Raw genomic sequence first — 16,582 nt, forward strand, 5'->3', positions numbered from 1 at the left:
TTATGGATAGGGAATCCCCGGTGTAAACCTCCCAACCATCCAATAGTCTGAATCCATAAGTAAATCGGTTACTATCTTAAACTAAGTAGTGATATGATATTTAGTTGCTAATGTGCTGTCCTTAAAAAAAAAAAAAAAAAAAAGGCTGACAGCCTATTATTAACAGAAGACTGGACCAAACTCTCTCCTGGGAGCCCAGAGAGCGTCTGGCTAAGCAGGCTGGGTGGGGTCAGGCTGGCTGCCACCAAGGAATCAACATCACAGCTCTGGCTACCTCCACCCCTCTCCTCTGCCCTTTCACACTGAGGGGTCAGATCCAGACCCAGATGCTAGGGGGGCCCAGGCCTCTCCTGGAGCCTGTTAAGTGGGCTTTGCAAAACGTATACAATAAGTTGCAAAAGTTAAATAATGCTATTGTTATTTTGGCAAAGGAAACATAGACATGGGACAGCATTCCACAGGTAACGAAGGGACACAAGAAAAAGTAAGCCTCCCTTTTACCCATGATTTCATGAATGTGGCTTTTAATATCGGTGATGTTAGTGGTCAGCGTCTCTGAAAGTCAGGCCCCCAGGACCCGGGCATGGCAAGGGCTCTGACATGTTATTTATTCACGTAACACATATTTGTTCTTTCTTGGTGGCAGGCTACACCTGTGTGCCTGGGGGGGGAGGGTCAACAGGCAGAGGGGAAGGGAAAGACGACGTGGTGGTGTGCTCGGTGGGTCAGGGGGTCTGAAGGAGGAAGGAGCACGTGAGAGGCGGAAGGGCCGGAAGAAGCCAGTGAAGCTGCCCCTGGGGCAGAGAGACAAAGAAGGCTGCCAAGGACCCGAGGTGGCCATGGGCTCCATGCATTGTCAGGGGGGCACCTGGGAGTGTGAGCCTCGGGAGGCGGGAGTGAATCCGGAACTCGTTGCCGTCTGCCGGGTTCGCGATAGCCCTTCCCGGCGCAGCAGCAGACACGTGGAGAGAGTGTGAAGCGATCGTCTCAGGACCATCAGCAGGGAGTGTGCACACAGGAAGGGGGAGCCGGGACCAAGCCTGGGGACCCCAGGACTTCAGGCGGAATGCCAGGAGGAGCAAGCGAAGGAGGCAGAGGGGGTGGGCAGCCAGGGGAGGACCAGGACTGCAAATGTCTTCGTCAGCAGGCAGACCCTATTTCTGGGGGGTAATCGGGAGGGTGGGAGCCTGGGGTGGGGACTGGCTGTTGAATTAGGAGGCCAGCACTAACCATGAGAATGGCCCCGTCACGGTGAGGGCAGCACAGCTGAGGGCACTTGGGGCAGACTGGTCAGCTCCTAGGAGAGGCATCAGCAGCAAAGGAGCAGAGACGGGAGGGCGCAGAGGGGCAGAGGGCACTGGGGGACTCGACAGGATATGAGACACTGCAGCCTGCTTGTGAGCTGATGGCGGGACCGAGAGGGGGCGGTGGGCTGGGTGGAGGAAGGACTGCAAATCCTCTTTCCGAAGGTGGAGGGCAAGCCTGTCCACCAAGTGGGAAGGCCCGCTGGGGGCTTGGAGACGGGGGAAGGGGTCAAACAGGGGAGCCAGGAGGGTGGGTGCTGGGCGAGGAGGGTGCCAGGGCAGGGGCTGGGTGTTCTCCGACTCAGGCACAGCCTCTGAGTGAGCCAGCACACACGCACGCAGGAGTGCGGAGGTGGCGGATGTGAGGCGGGAGAGGCAGCCTGCGGACAGGTGAACAGGCAATGCCACTTCTTAGGAGGCAGGTTCCAGGCATCAGCGATGTCTCTGCATTTGCTTTCTACGAAGGGCATCCTTGGCACGTGCAGATTTCGTGAAAAGGGAAACAAGATACCGTATTGGTCAGGGAGGCTCTGCAACAAGATACCACCCAGTAGGAGGCTTCCTACAGAAATGTATTCCTCAGGGTTCTGGACGCCCAGAGTCTCAGGCCAAGTCCCCACAGCTCTGGTTTCTTCCTGGCTTGTCCACGGCCACCTTCTGTGTGCTCCCACGACCTCTTCTCTGTTTTCTGCCAGGGGTTGGAGGGTGTGGGTGACAGCAGGTGCTCTGGGGTCTTCCCCTATAGGTACATGAATTCTCTTGGAAAACGGACACACCCTCTGGCCTCCTTTAACCGTAATCACCTCCTTGTGGTCCCCATGTGCGCATACAAGCATCCTGGGGGATGGGGCTTCAGCTTACCACGTTCCGGTGGGCCCAATTCAGTCTGTCCGCTACCCCTGCTGAATGAATCAGACATCAGTTTCCAAGTCAAAGGGTTTTGGTGGTGAGGCGAGGCGGACGCTGTAAGCAGGATCTCCCAACTATCACTAGAGGGGATGCTTTCCTTGGCAAGGGCGCAGCTGCCTGTCACTTCGTGCAGGTGGGGGCTGCCGTCTGTTTTAACGGAGCGGGGGGGGGGGGGGCAGCTGAAGGGCGGCCTGGCGTGGCCGCCCCTGGCTCTGCCCACACTGGCATAGCTCTCCTGGGCAGGGGGCCGGCGGCGCTGAGGCCTACTGTGCGCCCAGGCGCAGGTTTACAGCCGCGAAAACACTTCACTGATAACATTTAAATGTGGGCTGCGTGTGTATCCAGTGTGTTGAATAAAAGATTTTCTTCAATTAGCCTTGGGTCTCCGTTGTCGCCTTTTTACAATGTAGCCTTTTTACAATGTAATGTACAAGATGCTTGGCAAGTGTGGGTCCCACCCGGTGCCCCAGAGACTGTGTGGTCCGTGTCGGGGCTGCCTCCCTGGGGACCACGCAATCCAGCCGCGAGATCCTGGTCCCCAGCCTGCTTCCCGCCCCCAAGAGACCCCAGCTCCGGAGGCCCCTTCACTGACCACGCCCCTGCCCGGAACCGCCCCACCTCGCTCCGACCAAGACCCGGAGATCCCCCGCTTCAGCCCACGCCCACGGCCGTGAGACCTTGGCCCCCGGCCCTGAGACCCCTGCCCCGACCATGCCCTAGCCCCCAAACCCTCCGCTCCGACGACAAGCCCTCCTCCCCGACCACGCCCCGGCTCTGCCCGCCCCCCCCCCCCCCCCCCCCCCGCCAAGCCTCTACCACGCTCCGGAGATCCTCTCCCCAGTCCGCCCAACCCCGGGGATTGAGACCCACTGTCCCCAGCCCCTTGCCCCCGACCAGGCCCCGGCCTTGAGCCCACCCACCCCCGCGCCGACCCGAGATCCCCTCCCCAGTCCGCGCCCCGCCCCGCCCTGAGACCCCAGCTATCCGCCCCGAGCCCCAGGCCCCCATCACGCCCGGGCCTCGAGCCACCCCCCCGACCACGCCCCAGCCTGGCCCCCGCCTCGCCCGACCACGCCCCCGAGAGCCCTTCCCCAGCCCGCGCCCCTTGTCCCCCGCCTCGAGGACCTCTCCCCGAGCCCTCTGAGCCCTCCGTCCCTGGCCGCGAGACCCTCGCCTGCCTCCCCTCCTGCGTCCCGGTCCGGCCCAGGCCTTCACGCCCCTCTGAACCCCACGTTGGGCTGGGGTCCCCACAGCCTGCGTGAGAGTTAATTAAACATCCCGGCCCGCCGCCTCCCACTTTCGTGGGTCGAGCGCGGGCCACACGACTAAACCCCGGAGCTGCCCCTCTACTCCTGCAGCGCTGCCTGCGGGCGAACGCACGGTCCCTTTAAGAGGCACGATCGGTGCCGGGTCGTGACGACACAGGAGTGCGGGGGGCGGAGACAGTGCGCAGCCTCGGCGCCGGGAGGGGCGGGGCGGGGCGGCCGCTGACCGATGGGAGGGCGGCGGAAGAGCAGCTGGGGCTGACGCAGGAGCGCTTCGCGTAGGCCCCGCCCCACGAGTGCTCAGCCCCTCCCCCGAGAGGCCCCGCCCCGCCCCTCCCCGCCCCGCGCAGGGTCGCTCCGCCGTCCTTGCCAGGCTCCCACTGGCCCCGCCTCGCCCGAGCATGCCCCTCCCGTGGCCCCGCCCATCCCGCGCAGTCCCGCCCCGCGCACGCCCCTCCCCGCCCCGCGCACGCCCCGCCCCCCGGCTCCGGGCGGGACTCGCCTCAGCGGCGGCGGCGGCGGCGGCGACTGCGGGAACTTCGGCGGCGGTGGCGGCGATCCTAATGGCTGCGCGCGGGCCGCGGTGAGGCGCGGGCGGAGAGCGACGGGCGCGGGGCCGCCGAGCAGCGAGAGCGAGCGAGCGAGCGCGCGCGCGGCCGGACCCCGGCCAGGCCCGGCCCGAGCCGCCGAGCCCGCGATGCGCCCCGGGGCCGCCCCCCGGCGCAGCTGACGCCGCGGCCCGCGGAGACCCCGACCGTCCGGCCCCGAGCGAGCGGCCGCCGCCGGCCCAGGCCACGATGGCGGGCAAGGCGGCCGCCCCGGGCACCGCGGTGCTGCTGGTCACGGCCAACGTGGGCTCGCTCTTCGACGACGTAAGTGCTGTGGCGGCGGCGGCCAGACCAAGACCCCGACCCTGAGCCCAGCGCCCTGGGGCCCCGGGGGCCCACATCCTGGTCCCCGTCCGCGAGCGCGGAGCCCCAGGTTCTGGACTGATACCCTGAGTCGCGCACGTCGGGACCTGGACCGGGACTCTGAGTCCTCCAAACCCTGGTACCCCTAAATCGGAGGGCCATGGACCCCAGACCCCGGCCCCCTGAGCGCTGCCCCAAACCCTGGAATCGGGGTCCCCCACCTCCTGCCTCCAAACTGCGCAGGCTGAACCCCGACCTCAGAGCCGGAACCCGGGACCCTGGTTCCTAAACTCCCAATTCTAATCCCTGTCCAAGGTCCCCGAATCCTGACCTGAGGACCCTTGTCCACGGGCCCCAACTCTGGTCCCTGACTCTTGACCGCACAACGCTGACCTTGCTTCCCAAACCTCAGCCCCTGACTTCTGCCGCCGCGCCCCCCCCCCCCCCGCCCCCCTCCACGGCACTGGCCCCTGGCCCCTGGCCACAGGAGGGGTGTGCAGGCTTCCCCTGCCGGCCTCCTCCGGGTGGGTGGCTCACTCCTCCGGGGGCAGGCGCCCTCATTTCACCTTGTAACTTAGTATCCGTCTAGTTCTCAGACAAGGGCCTCTGTGGGCAGCCCCGGAGGACTCTGTTTCTCGTTTATTAAAGAGAAAGATGCCGAGAAGCTTTCCAAGGCCAAAGAAGGGATGGGACTGCCCAGGGCCTTTCCCTCCGGGGGCCTCCCACCCAGGCACCCAGGGCGGCCCTTGGGAGAGAGCAGGCAGCGGGGGACGGGGGCGCCCAGAGCACCCGGGGCAGGAGGCAGGCCCCGGCTGACCTAGTTGGGTGTCTCAGCCGCGGTGCCAGCCCGCTGTTGGTACTTACACCGCCAACCCAAATAAAGCAGAATGCGGCTCCAAGTGGCGTGCTTGTTTAAGAGAAAAGGGTGATGGCACAGACGGAGCCTGAGGCGGCCTCGCTAGGTGAGCGGTGGGTGTGGGCCGGTCCACCGACACAAGCATGACTTCGATTCCGGAGAGGGTTCTGGCTTCTGGCGGAACCTTCTGTCGCCGGCAGTGGGCAGGGGCGAAGTGCTTCAGTAAGCTGAGGTCACGGAAGGGCTAGGTTCGATTTTATTCACAAAGAGTAGGTGCTATTTTTGTGTTTTTCTTATTTTAACTTCCAGGCGTCCGTGTATTCTCCTTCCCTGCTGGGGGTGAGCCGTTTCCCTCGGACAACTTCATCTAGTTTGGCGTTTGATCGTTTCTACAAAAGTGCCCTGTATGGGTGTGTGTCTGTATATTTAGCATTCTATTCTCGGCTTTCCAGTAACATGCCACTATAACATGGTTTTGCTCAGATGATTCAGATCCGTTAGCTGAGGCTTCAAAGCCTCAGAAATGTCAGGAAAATTAAGCATGGTGGGGCATTTTAGTCTCAAAGGGAAAAAGAATTTTGCTGTGCAAACATTCTTTCCAGTAATCTTTGATTCTGAGTTCTGGCATTTTTGTTGTGTTTCAGTTGTATACGCGCACTTCTCTCTGTTGACATGAAAATGGGTAACTTCATTTACTTTTGTGTGGCGACATGTTCTCTCCGGGTTTTTGTTTGTCACGAAGGCTGTACGGAGCTGTGCATTATCTTTGCATCTGGAAGGAATGCTTGTTTTGGTAAACAGTATGCTGGTTAATTTTGCAGGGTGTCTTTGGTTTGTGGGCTCATAGACAAGTCTCTGCCCATAACCCATAGGTTCTCGGGGTGCGGAGGGCAGCCTGGAGGGGCAGCACGGACAGTAGTCTCACCCTGCTCTGGGGCGCCCGCTGGGGCTGGGGTGCGGGGCAGTGGTGCCTGTGGGAGACACCTGGCTGGTGAGAGCAGTGATTCTTGAGTGACGGGGGCGTTAATTCCTTAGTTTATAGTAGGTTTCAGAAGACCTGCCTGGTGACTCTGTCTGCACAACACGTGTCCACACTGAGCAACACGCTCTTCAGAAGGTGGCAAGGCCTGGGAAGGAATGCTTTCTTGCCCGGCTTCATCGTCCTGGGGAGGGAGGGCGTCCGAGTTAGAAACGGGCATGGCGTGCTGTGAAGGATGCGTCTGCGGTAGGTGGTGTGTTTGTGCGTTTGCAGTCTTACGATCTTCCCTTGTACCTCCTCCCAGTGTGGAGGGGACGCACCGAGACTTGTCTGGCAGCTGCTCTCCTCTCTTCAGCACCCCTGGCTCCTGACCCCCGCCACGGCTGGCGGACCAGGTTCCTCCTCCCCCACGTGCGGTTACCCACGAGGGGTGCCATCGTTCTCAAATGTTACCCTCACGTCCTTCAGAAACAGGGGGACTGCAAAGAGTTCTTGGCTATGTAGGTTGGCACGACCAGTATTTGCCGCATTGGGAGGTAGGAACTGAGAAAAGCAGAGAGCGAGCTGGTTGCTTGGGTGTCAGGTGGTGACGTTGTCACACGTCCTCCCCTCCTCAGAAAGCTCCGCTGTTCACTCAGGAGACTGTGCCCGGGACAGGAGATGGGAGTCTTGTGTTACTGTGAACACAGCTGTGACCCAGCAGACCCCTGGCCAGGTCTCCTGGCCGTTACTCCGAGGGCCTCTGTCCAAGCTGGTGGCTCTTCCTGAACCTGCACAAGCATCTCCCTGGATGGGGGGCCTAGACGTGGCTGGGGGTGCCGCGACTTTTCTGGGTTCACAGCAGCTGCCTGATGGCCCCACTAGAGCCCTGCGGCTCTTCTGTAACCCCCAGCTGGACTCGTGGTGGCACCACCCGGTTTCCTGGAAAGGGGTGGCCCGGGCTGCACACCGAACTGTGCTCGAGATGGCTAGATTTTTGACAAGGGAGGTTTCCAGCTTTTGGCTCTTTATGTTGTTGCTAGAAGTGAAGTCAGAAGGTGAATTCCTGCAGCCACGGTTTTGGAGCCGGGTCCCACCCTTACAAGGCAAGGCTGTTCTTGGGAAAGGCCGTCAGCCGAGCGGCAGGCTTCGAGAGCACAGCCCTTGGGCGTCTGCCGGGGGGCCTGCGTCCTGCGGTGCCTCTGAGCTCCCTGTCCGTTTTGAGCTGGTTTCCCTTTTTGCTTGGTCAACGGCTGAGCAGCCCTGTACCCAGGCTTGCAGAGTGGTTGTGCAACGAGCTCTGCAGAGGTGCTGTGCTGTGCCCTCCAAGGCCTCTCTGGCGGTGGGTGTCTGTGAGCCCCTGCCCCTGGCCCGGTGGGGGTGCCGGCTGCCTTGGGCACCCGCCACCCCCCCCCCCCAGCCCGGTGGGGGAATCGGCTGCCTTGGGCACCTGCGCCCCCAGTCCTGTGCCATCAGGTTTGCACTCTTCGTTCTTGTTCTCATCCCAGCCTGAAAGCTCCTTGAACCCCAAGACCCCCCCCCCCCCTCCAGCTAGTACTGTGTGCGTGGCCATCCCTGCTGGCTCCCCACTCTCATCACAGCTCCTGTCCCAGCACTTGGGCACACGGGCTTGGTGGAGTCCACGGGGACCTCGAACCGGAGGGTCGGCGGTCAGTCCCCGTCCGTCCCTGGCTCTGGGCAGCCCTGATGGCAGGGATCTGTCTACCTTTGCAGGACCTTGCTGATGGCTTCACAGAGACATCATTCCCCTGCCACACACGTCACCCCTTTACGTGGTGGTTGTGAAGCAGCGGTTTTCAGTGTGTTTGCAGGCTTGTGCAGAGGCCACCACAGTCGATTGTAGAACCTGTTTTGTGCCTAAACAGAAAGGATGCCTCAGCAGCCACCCTCCCCTGAAATCCCAGCCCCTGTGGTCACCAGGCTACTTCCTGCCTCTGGGGTTTGCCTGTTCCAGGTTTCACCTGCTCAGGGGTTTACCTGTTTTGGGGTTTACCTGGTCTAGGGTTTACCTGCTCTGGGGGTTCCACGTAACTGGGATCGTCTGCGTGGCCTTCTGTGTCTGGCTGTGCTCACCGGATGTGACGTGTCCAGGGTTCAACCCGTAGTGGGTGTTGGTGCTTCTTCCCTTTCTAGGCCTGAGTGCTGTGCCACGGTGTGGACATACCACAGTGTGTAGGGCCACTGTCAGTTGATGGACATTTGGGCAGTTTCCAGGGTTTGGCTGCCGCGACTAGTGCCGCTCTGAGCATTTGTGTCCAGGCTTTGTGCCCACGTAGGTTTTCATTTCTCCCGGCACATGCCCACGAGGGGAACTGCTTGGTCTTTGGTGGCTCCGTGTTTCTCCTTTGGAGGAACTGCTCACCGCTGCCCAGCGTCCGTACCATTTTACCTTCCGTCAGCCACGTTCCAGGCTTCTGGTCGCTTCCCAGTCTCCAGGTCTTGTCAGCTTGCTTCAAAGGCTTTTTCCTGGGCTGTGCACACACCCTGCGTTTGGCTCCCTCCTCACCCCTACCTCGCAGCATCGGCCGCTTCTCCGTGGCCGCACTCACTGCCGATGGGGGCCTGTCTGGACTCAGGCCTTGAAAGACCCTGTCCACTCAGATCCCCAGGAGGCAGGAAGGAGCCCCGGGCCCGGGGCTCAGCCCTTGGTGCGGTGGTATCGGCTCTGCTCCTTCTGCAACTGCCCGGGAGAGCCCGGTGCACGGTGGGGAGCTCACATCAGGGAGCCCGGGGCTGCCGGATCTCCGGGGCACGTGCACCTCCTCCTGGGCCCCTGGAGCAGGTGCAGGGCTGGGCCTCTCTGCCAGCCCCTTAGTGCTCCCTCAGCCCCCTCATCCCCTGGGGCCCGCCCGAGGCTGGACGTGGCTGAGAAAGGGCCCTCCCTCTACTTGCGTCCAGGGCCTGTCTCGCACACTCTGTCGGCACGCAGACCATGTCCCCTGGGGAGCGAGAGAGCAGGGGAGGGGGCCCGGCGCGCCCTGGGTCTGCTTCGGGTGGTGTGCGGGTTTCTGGGGGAAGAGGCCTGTGCTGAGGTGTGATTCCATGATGCACCGGGTCCGGTTTGGAAGTTACTGGATCGGACGCAGGCCTGCCTCCCAGCGGATGGCCCATAAGGAGCCCACTGTTTGATCCCGAGGGGACATGGGGAAGCTGGGCCAGGGTTGCTAAGGGACTGCGGAATGATGGTGCCTTAAACGTGGACAAGCTCAGCGCCAGCATCTGTCCCTGTGGGCAGGCGGGTGGGCACAAGGGTCACCTCTTGGAAGGTGGGCTGTGTCCACCCCACCGAATGGGGTCCAGTAGGTGGGAGATCAACACAGGGCCAGGTGGCTGGTCAGAACAGCAGTGGAGGCGTCTGGGCGCTGTCGTGGTCACCTGTCTGTCGCCACTTTTTTGGGATGCAGCCTGGCTGTCCCCATGTGTCCCTGGGCCCTTCCAACACGGGGGGAACTAAAGGAGTGCGGTCGTGGGGGCTGGGGAAGGGAGGTGGCGGGGAAAATGTGCCACGTTCCCCAGGATGAACATAAGGTGACTTTGACTTCTGTCTTCTGTTGCTGCTTCAGTTAATTAGGGCATTTGAGACTCTCCTGCCTCGACCCGCTCCCCAGACGGGCTGGGGGATAGCAGCCGGCCTCCAGGCTCGAGGCCCAGTTTCTGCCTGGCCCAGGCTGGGAGGGGTGCCCTGTGGCACCCTTCCTTCTCTGGGGTGGCACCCTCTGCTCTGAGGCCCCCTCCCCTCCCTGTGCAGTGGAGACAGAACTCTGAAGCCCGGGCCCCCTCACCAGGGCCTCCCCTCTGGGGGAGCAGATGATATGTTTCAGCATGTGTTTGACCGTGAAAAGCGTGCTCATACGGAGCTCTTCAGTGGGCGCGGGGGCTGAGTCGGTCCACTCCAGGTCTGACCTTGGGCTTCCGGGAGAGCTCGGATAATCACGCTCACGGACGGACAGAGACAAGGATGAGGACGCCATCGGGGTTCCGACCTTTAACCGTGCACGCGGATAAAGCAACGGCTCGTCCAGCCCCATGGAAAATGTGGAAGTGATGTGAAAGCCTTCGGGTTTTTCAAGTGACGGCCGCGTTAATCCAGAAATGTGACTGTGGGATGATTTACGTGAATCCAGAGTGGCGGGAGGTAGGTGGCCTGCAGGCCGGTCTGGGAAAGGCGAGGCTGCACACGGGCCTGTGTTTCAGGAGAGCGTCCTGGGACTTGAGCTGTCTTTCTGGCTCTACTCGGTGTCCCTGCCTCTGCCTGTCCTCTGGTGACGGGAATCCATAGGGTGCCTGCACCGTTTTCGACAGTTTGTTTTGAGTTCACAAAGTTTGTCCTGTGGTTAGAAAAGGCACTGAACGGGGTACCCACTTGGGTCTGCAGGGGGGGTGATGGCGCTCCGGCGGGGGCGGGCCCGCAGGACTGGCCGGGCTGGGCCGTGCTGTCTGTGGAGGCACACTGTCCACGTGCTGGTGCAGCGCGTGCGTGTGACCTGAGACCGTGTGGGAGCTGGCCCGGTCCCTGGATGGCGGCTCAGGGTGGGGACCATCCAGAGCAGGGCAGGGGTGACGGCGCTCTGCCTGCCCGCTCGCAGGGGGGGCTTTCCCGGGCCGACCCTGTGCCCCGGTGGACAGGGAGGCATATGGGTGCCACGCAGGCTCGAGGAAAATGCTGCCTCTGGTGTGGGTTTTCCCTTTAGTGAATAGCTCAACCCCATCTCCGGGAGCGTGGCTCTGGGGTCACTTGAACCCTGACCCACTGGTGGGTTGTTGTGACCCGAGGCCCCTTGTCTTCTCCCTTCTTTGCTCTGACAGGGACCTCGGGCCCTTCTTTGGGGTTGGGGGCTGGTGGGACTGGTGGGCCTGGGCCGCGCTCCCCCCTCTGTCTGAGCAGAATGTGACGCTGTTAGGGGTGGCTTTCCTGCTCCTACCCTGGAGCTTTGGGGCGCGTGCTGGGTCCGCGCCCTCCTCTGTCTGCACCCCGAGCCTCACGGGAGCTGGGTCTGGGGCTGCGCCCCGGAGGCCGGGGGGCCCCTCTTTCCCCGTGGCAGAGTGCCCAGGCTCAGACACCCTTCTTTCCTGCCCCGCCCCTCAGGGCCCCCCGAGCAGCTAGCAGTTATTCCGGGAACCGGAGGCCAGGCCTGGGCCTCCGTGCAGGGACCTGCTCCCGGTGCTGCTGCCGGGCCGCGTGCCGTGGACTGCAGGGACACGCGGTGACGGGAAGATGTGGCTGCTGGAGCGTGCCTCTTGTCGCTTGGTACCCTCTTTTGCCCGTTGTGCGTCAGAGAGGCGGGCGTGACACCCGGCACGGTGGCTGCGGCAGGTGGAGGAGGGAACCCTCACAGCGTGAGGTGCTGGTGTTGTCGGGTGGCCCCTCCTTCCCACCCAAGCCTCTCAAGGACTCTGTCCCCTCCTTCCCACCCAAGCCTTTCCTGGGGTGGCAGCCTGGTCCTTACCTGTGTCTGGGGCTGAGCAGGGCCTGGGCCGCCGGGCTGGTCCCTCAGCCGCCCCAGGCATGGGCTCCTGTGTGTGGCTGGTGGGACGGCCTCCCTGGCCTGCCTCTGCCGCTCTGGCCTTCTCCCCTGCTGCGCGTCTGGGACTGTCACCCCACGTGCCTCGTTGCCCCCCCGCCCCCTTCCCCAACCAAGTGCCTGTGGCGGGTTGGTTGTCCGTGGCCTGGACACAACCTTCCACGGTTGTGCTTCTCCTGAAGCTTCTCTGGCCTCCTTGCACAGGCAGGATTGTGCTGTCCCTTCAGGGGACCGCTCCCAGTGACCAGTGCTGCGCTGTCATCCCAGCCCTCCTTCCCCGTCCCCTTCCCCACCCGAATTAGTGACAAGCTCTGTGCTTCTGTCCTGCCGCGCTTGCTGCTGACGTGGCTGTCATCAGGTTCCATTGTGTTGGGGCGCTGCGGGCAGGCGGATTTGGGGCTCTGCTCCAGGGTGTGGGGAATCCTGTGCCTTCCTGGACCTGACGGAGCGGGAGAGCTGGGTCCTAGAGCCCCTCTGCTGGTCGGGCAAAGGGCTGTGGGCTCCAGCTTGCGTTTCTCTGCGTGTCTTTGCCGCCGGACGGTGTGGGTGTCCCGCCATTCGCCCAGCGGGGACTTCAGAAGGTGTCTGCAGGGGTACAGCTGTCACCACGCTCGTTTGAGAACACGACCCTCCCAGCCTTTTGAGGCCCTCGGTGCCACGGCTCTGCGTGCCGTCTCCGGAGTCCTGCCTTCAGCCCGGACCTCGCGTGCTCGAGTCCCACCGACTGCGGCCCTCGAGTCTGGCTGGTGGTTGCCGCCCCCCCCCGCTGTTCGTGTCAGCACTTCGGTCCCTCCTTAAGGCCCAGTGGGTTTCTGCTGGGCACGCACCCCACTTACGGATGCGGTGTGGTTCCTGGATTGAGCTGGTGCGGACGGTCGTCTGTGCCTGTGCTCATGTGCCCAAGGAGCGTATGTCTTCTCCAGGTACCGCCCGCCCGCTCCAGGGCCCGCCGATCCCCTGTCCACGCCGGGCTGGCGCGCGGCCTCGACTGTGGGTGTGTGGCCGAGCCATCCTGTGCTTGCCTGGTGCGTTTTCTGGCCTCTGCCTTTAAAAACTAGGCATCCAGCCATGGCACTTTGCTGCGCCACGATGATGATGCCATTGACGACGACGACGGTGTTCTCGGGTCCTGACGGTGGTATTGGGCACACTGTGACTGTGCTGGCGGGAGGGCACCTCTGGGGCTGTTGTGCTTCTGCTCACTTCCCGCCCCCACCCCGGGTCAGGCCCACAGGCTCCTGGGACCTCCCAGGAGGGGCCATCTCCTTGGGTGGAACGTACCTGTCATTGTGTCACGCCCTCGGGGCATGGTTATGTGGGTGGGACAGGAGTAAGGATGGCTGCCTTAGGGCCTCCCAGGCCACCCTGGGCTCCCGGGACTCTATTTCTCTGCCTCACAGCCCCGGTGTGGATGCTGGGCTGGGGCATTTCTCTGTAGTGCTGGTGCCGAGTCCCACGTTCGAGGGTCAGTCTGGTGGTACTGGTCTTCAAGAGCCGGGCAGTGGTGGCACCCACAGCTCCCCCCCACTGCCCCGGTACACGGAGGACCCCTGCCGCCGAGTGGGGCAGAGTGCCTCTGGCAGGTGACTTCTCTTCTCCCAGCCTCTGGGTGTCATGGCTGTCCCTGCCCCTCCCAGGTGTCTGGGACGTTCTGTGGTCCTGCCGATGGGGGTGCCATCCCGTGGTGCACCAGCTGTCAGCAGGGACCCTGTCAGGTGGGGAGCTCAAGCGAATTGGCAGCCGTGTTCCCAAAGCTGCAGGAGGACCCTGTCCCTGGGAGGGGCCTGGTCCTCATGGAGGAGGGCACACCCTGTGCTCAGGGCCCAAGGCCTGCCTGGAAGGGGGCTGCGCCCACATCCATCTGGCTCAGGGGCTTTCTTTAGCCACACCCTTCATGAGTCCCGGGGTGCCGCCTGGGGTGCGCAGGGCAGATGAGGGAGGACGGGGTCCTGAGGACGACGGGGACACAGCTGCCTGGCCCCAGCTCTGGGCTCCCTGCCTTGCCACTTAGGCTCCCGTGCCGCTGTCGGGGGGGTGGCTGCCCCCTCCGTGAGACGTTCCCGGAGACGGTCAGGCTGGGGAGTTGTGACCTTCTGGGTGAACCTGGTCATGTGGAGCTGAGAGCTGGGTTGGATGGTCAGTACTTTTTTTTTTTTGATGTTTATTTATTTTGAGAGAGGGAGCACACTCAAGTGGGAGAAGGGCGGAGAGAGAATCCCAAGCAGACTCCACACTCGGTGCAGATCCCTACGTGGGACTCGATCCCACAAACTATGGCACCACGACCAGAGCCGCAATCAAGAGGACGGTTAACCGACTGAACCACCTAGGGGCCCCCAATGGTCAGTGCTGTTAAAACCATGGTGTGGCCTGCAGAGCCCGGGGCAGGCGTGGCCCTGAGAGGCAGCCGGAACGGGCGGGGGGGGGGGGGGGGGACGGAGGGAGCGTCCCATCCTAGTTTGCCCGTGGGCGTCCTCCAGGTGCGCTCAGAGTCCCGTTCTAGTCCTGGGCCCCAGGGTTAACCGGGATGCATCCCGGGGCCACGCTTTTCCAGTTCTGCAGGTGGTTGCCCAGCCCGAGTGTGGAGCATGCTCTTCTCTGTGTTGTCACTTGGGGTGATCTGGACTTTGGTTAAAGACGTTCTGTTGAGAATGACATCTGTCCAAGTGACAAACAAATTTTGGGGACACGTGTGTTGTTTGCTCTTTTCTCCTTCATCACCTATGGTTTTTCAGATCTTTTGCAACTTCCTGTTTTTGCAGCAAGGCCGTCACCGCCCTCGCCGCCGCATCCAGGCAGCGTCCCGTGCACCCCGTCCAGGTGGGGGGTGGAAGGCTGGGCCGCGTGGGAGGGAGTCGTGGTTGTCGAGGCCACCAGCAGAATGTGGGTGAGTGGAAGGAACTGACCAACCGGGGGAAGCAAAGCAGTGTCCCGGTGGCTGATTCGGGGACCGTCCAGGACACCAGCAGGTGGGGTCTCGCCTAAGCTTCTGAAGCCCCCAGGGCCTTGTCCTCACCTCTGCAGCCCAGGCACACTTGGTGCTGTGGGAGAGGTGTTTGGGGGCAGGAGGCCTGGGCCCCCAGGCTGCTGGCGACTGTGCTGTGCTGTCCAGGTTCTGCCCCAGCCCGGCTTGCAGGTGCGGGCCCAGAGGACTCATTTTTAGGGACTGTTAACAGCGTGGTTCTGGTGGCCTTGGGCTTAGTGAGTGCTCCTCAGAGCTGGGCCTTTGTCCAGAGGCTGGAGCCTTGGCAGGGAGCTCCAGGGAACACTCCTGAGGGCTCCCCGTGCCAGTGCTCCCAGCAACACGCTCGCCCTGCCCGCCTCCGTGGGGCATTGCTTGAATTGGCCAGGCACAGCGGCTGAGCACTGGAGAATCTCGAGGGCCCCTGGGGGAGGCCCCTGAGGCCCCTCACGTCCCACTTCCCTGCCTCTGTCTCCCATACCCATCCCACCGGTTGTGTCTGGGATGCGAGGGACTGCAGGATAAATCCCAGGGAGGGAGCTGTGGGTCACAGGGGCGAGTACCAAGAAGGGAGGCTCCTTGGGCCAGGGGAGGAGGCCACAGGAGCCTGCGAGGGGCCTGGGGGGTGGCAGAGGCCTGTCAAGAAGGGTGTCCTGGGGTGTGGGGCGCAGGGCCCCAGGAGCCTGCAGGCAGGAGCTGGGGTTTGTCGTCTGAGGCACCTCGTACGTGGTCATGGCCTCACCCCCCGAGGCAGGGACTCCCGCTCGCGTCTTGCTGGGATGAGGCACAGCCCACCTTTGGGGCAGAGGGGCCTTACACTGGGGCCACCTGGCTCGTGGCTCATACTCTGAACACCCAGCTACCCTGGCCGCCCAGTGGGGCAGGAGAGGAACTTGAAGGTCGCTTAGGAGGCCCAGAGATGCCCTGGGCCCAGAGACCACAGGTAGCCTCTTGGGCCAGCAGCCAGAGCCAGCACCTGAAGTGTCTGGGGCCTGGGGGCCGGCTGGAGAAGTAAGGAAGAGGCGGCCTCCGGGGCCACTGCAGGGCAGGAGCAGAGGCAGGAAATGGGGAGACAGGCCTGCTTGGGAGGCCGCACGGTCGGCGTGGGCGGTGTGGTCGGCGTGGTCCGGCAAAGCCAGTGAGTGGCGGAAACTGCACTGTGGGCCGAGAGGCTGCGTGGGTCTGACTGTGCTCGAGCCCTTGTTCCCTCCATGCATGGGGACTGTGGCTCACGGCCCCCCGCCCCCCCCCCCCCCCCACTGTGGCCCAGTAGGAAGAAGCCGAGAGGTGTGGGTGCCACTGCCTCGACCCCACTGTCGTCCCCCAGGGCAGGGCCTTGAGGAGGGACAGTTAGTTCCCTCCTCCATGCACACGGGGGCCGTCGGAACCGTCTGCACCCTGCCTGCGTTTTCACTACTGATAAGTGAGTCAGTCCGGAAGGGGAAGAAGGGGGTGCTTAGGGCTGGGCTGGAAGGGTGAGGAGCTCCGGATAGCCCAGGGAGGTGAGCGGAGAGGTGCATGGGACTGGCCCTCCAGGACCGGGTCCATCGAGGAGCGCCTCCCACGGAGCGAGGGGTGACAGGCGGCAAGGTCCTGGCGGGAGCACTCCCATGTCTGTTTGCGGTGTGAGAAGGTTCTGCCAGGGGCAGGCGGACGTCTCCTAGATTCGGGGAGAAAAGTGACGTCTGTGAGCCTTGATAACCCTGATGGTTCTAGTTTTCTGTAATGGAAAAAGTCACGCAGAGTGACCCAGGAAGGCTCCCTGAAATGCCTCGCCGGTATCTTGCACGACATTTCGAGTTGCCTTAAATGCCGGCTGCGCAGACAGACCACAGACCGGTCCGTGTGTTATGGCAGCTGCTGCGTGAGGAACC

The 16,582-nt window shown here is 63.0% G+C and overlaps 1 protein-coding gene and 1 long non-coding RNA gene across 6 annotated transcripts in view; one reads left to right on the forward strand and one right to left on the reverse strand.

The window, feature by feature from the left end:
• Window positions 1-401: 401 nt before the first annotated feature.
• LOC113600365 (uncharacterized) lies at window positions 402-2,619 on the reverse strand. Its single transcript, XR_003421382.2, has 2 exons — window positions 2,166-2,619; window positions 402-2,043 (listed from the first exon to the last, which is right to left on the reverse strand). It is a non-coding gene; the product is annotated as an uncharacterized LOC113600365 (long non-coding RNA).
• A 1,342-nt stretch (window positions 2,620-3,961) lies between these two features.
• The window catches only part of INPP5A (inositol polyphosphate-5-phosphatase A), a 173,316-nt gene continuing 160,695 nt past the window's right edge, over window positions 3,962-16,582 (forward strand). For 2 of the 5 annotated variants that reach the window (XR_008292274.1, XR_008292275.1), the window contains exon 1: window positions 3,962-4,350. Coding sequence is in view for 3 of the 5 variants with exons in the window: in XM_027063454.2 (XP_026919255.1) it covers window positions 4,276-4,350 (75 nt within the window). In the remaining 2 variants the exon portion in view is untranslated. The remainder of the gene's footprint in view (window positions 4,351-16,582) is intronic. The other 3 variants (XM_027063454.2, XM_027063456.2, XM_027063455.2) reach the window with 2 other exon arrangements.

This window comes from Acinonyx jubatus, chromosome D2 (assembly GCF_027475565.1).
Source record: "Acinonyx jubatus isolate Ajub_Pintada_27869175 chromosome D2, VMU_Ajub_asm_v1.0, whole genome shotgun sequence".
In the NCBI taxonomy this organism is placed as follows: Eukaryota; Metazoa; Chordata; class Mammalia; order Carnivora; family Felidae; genus Acinonyx; species Acinonyx jubatus.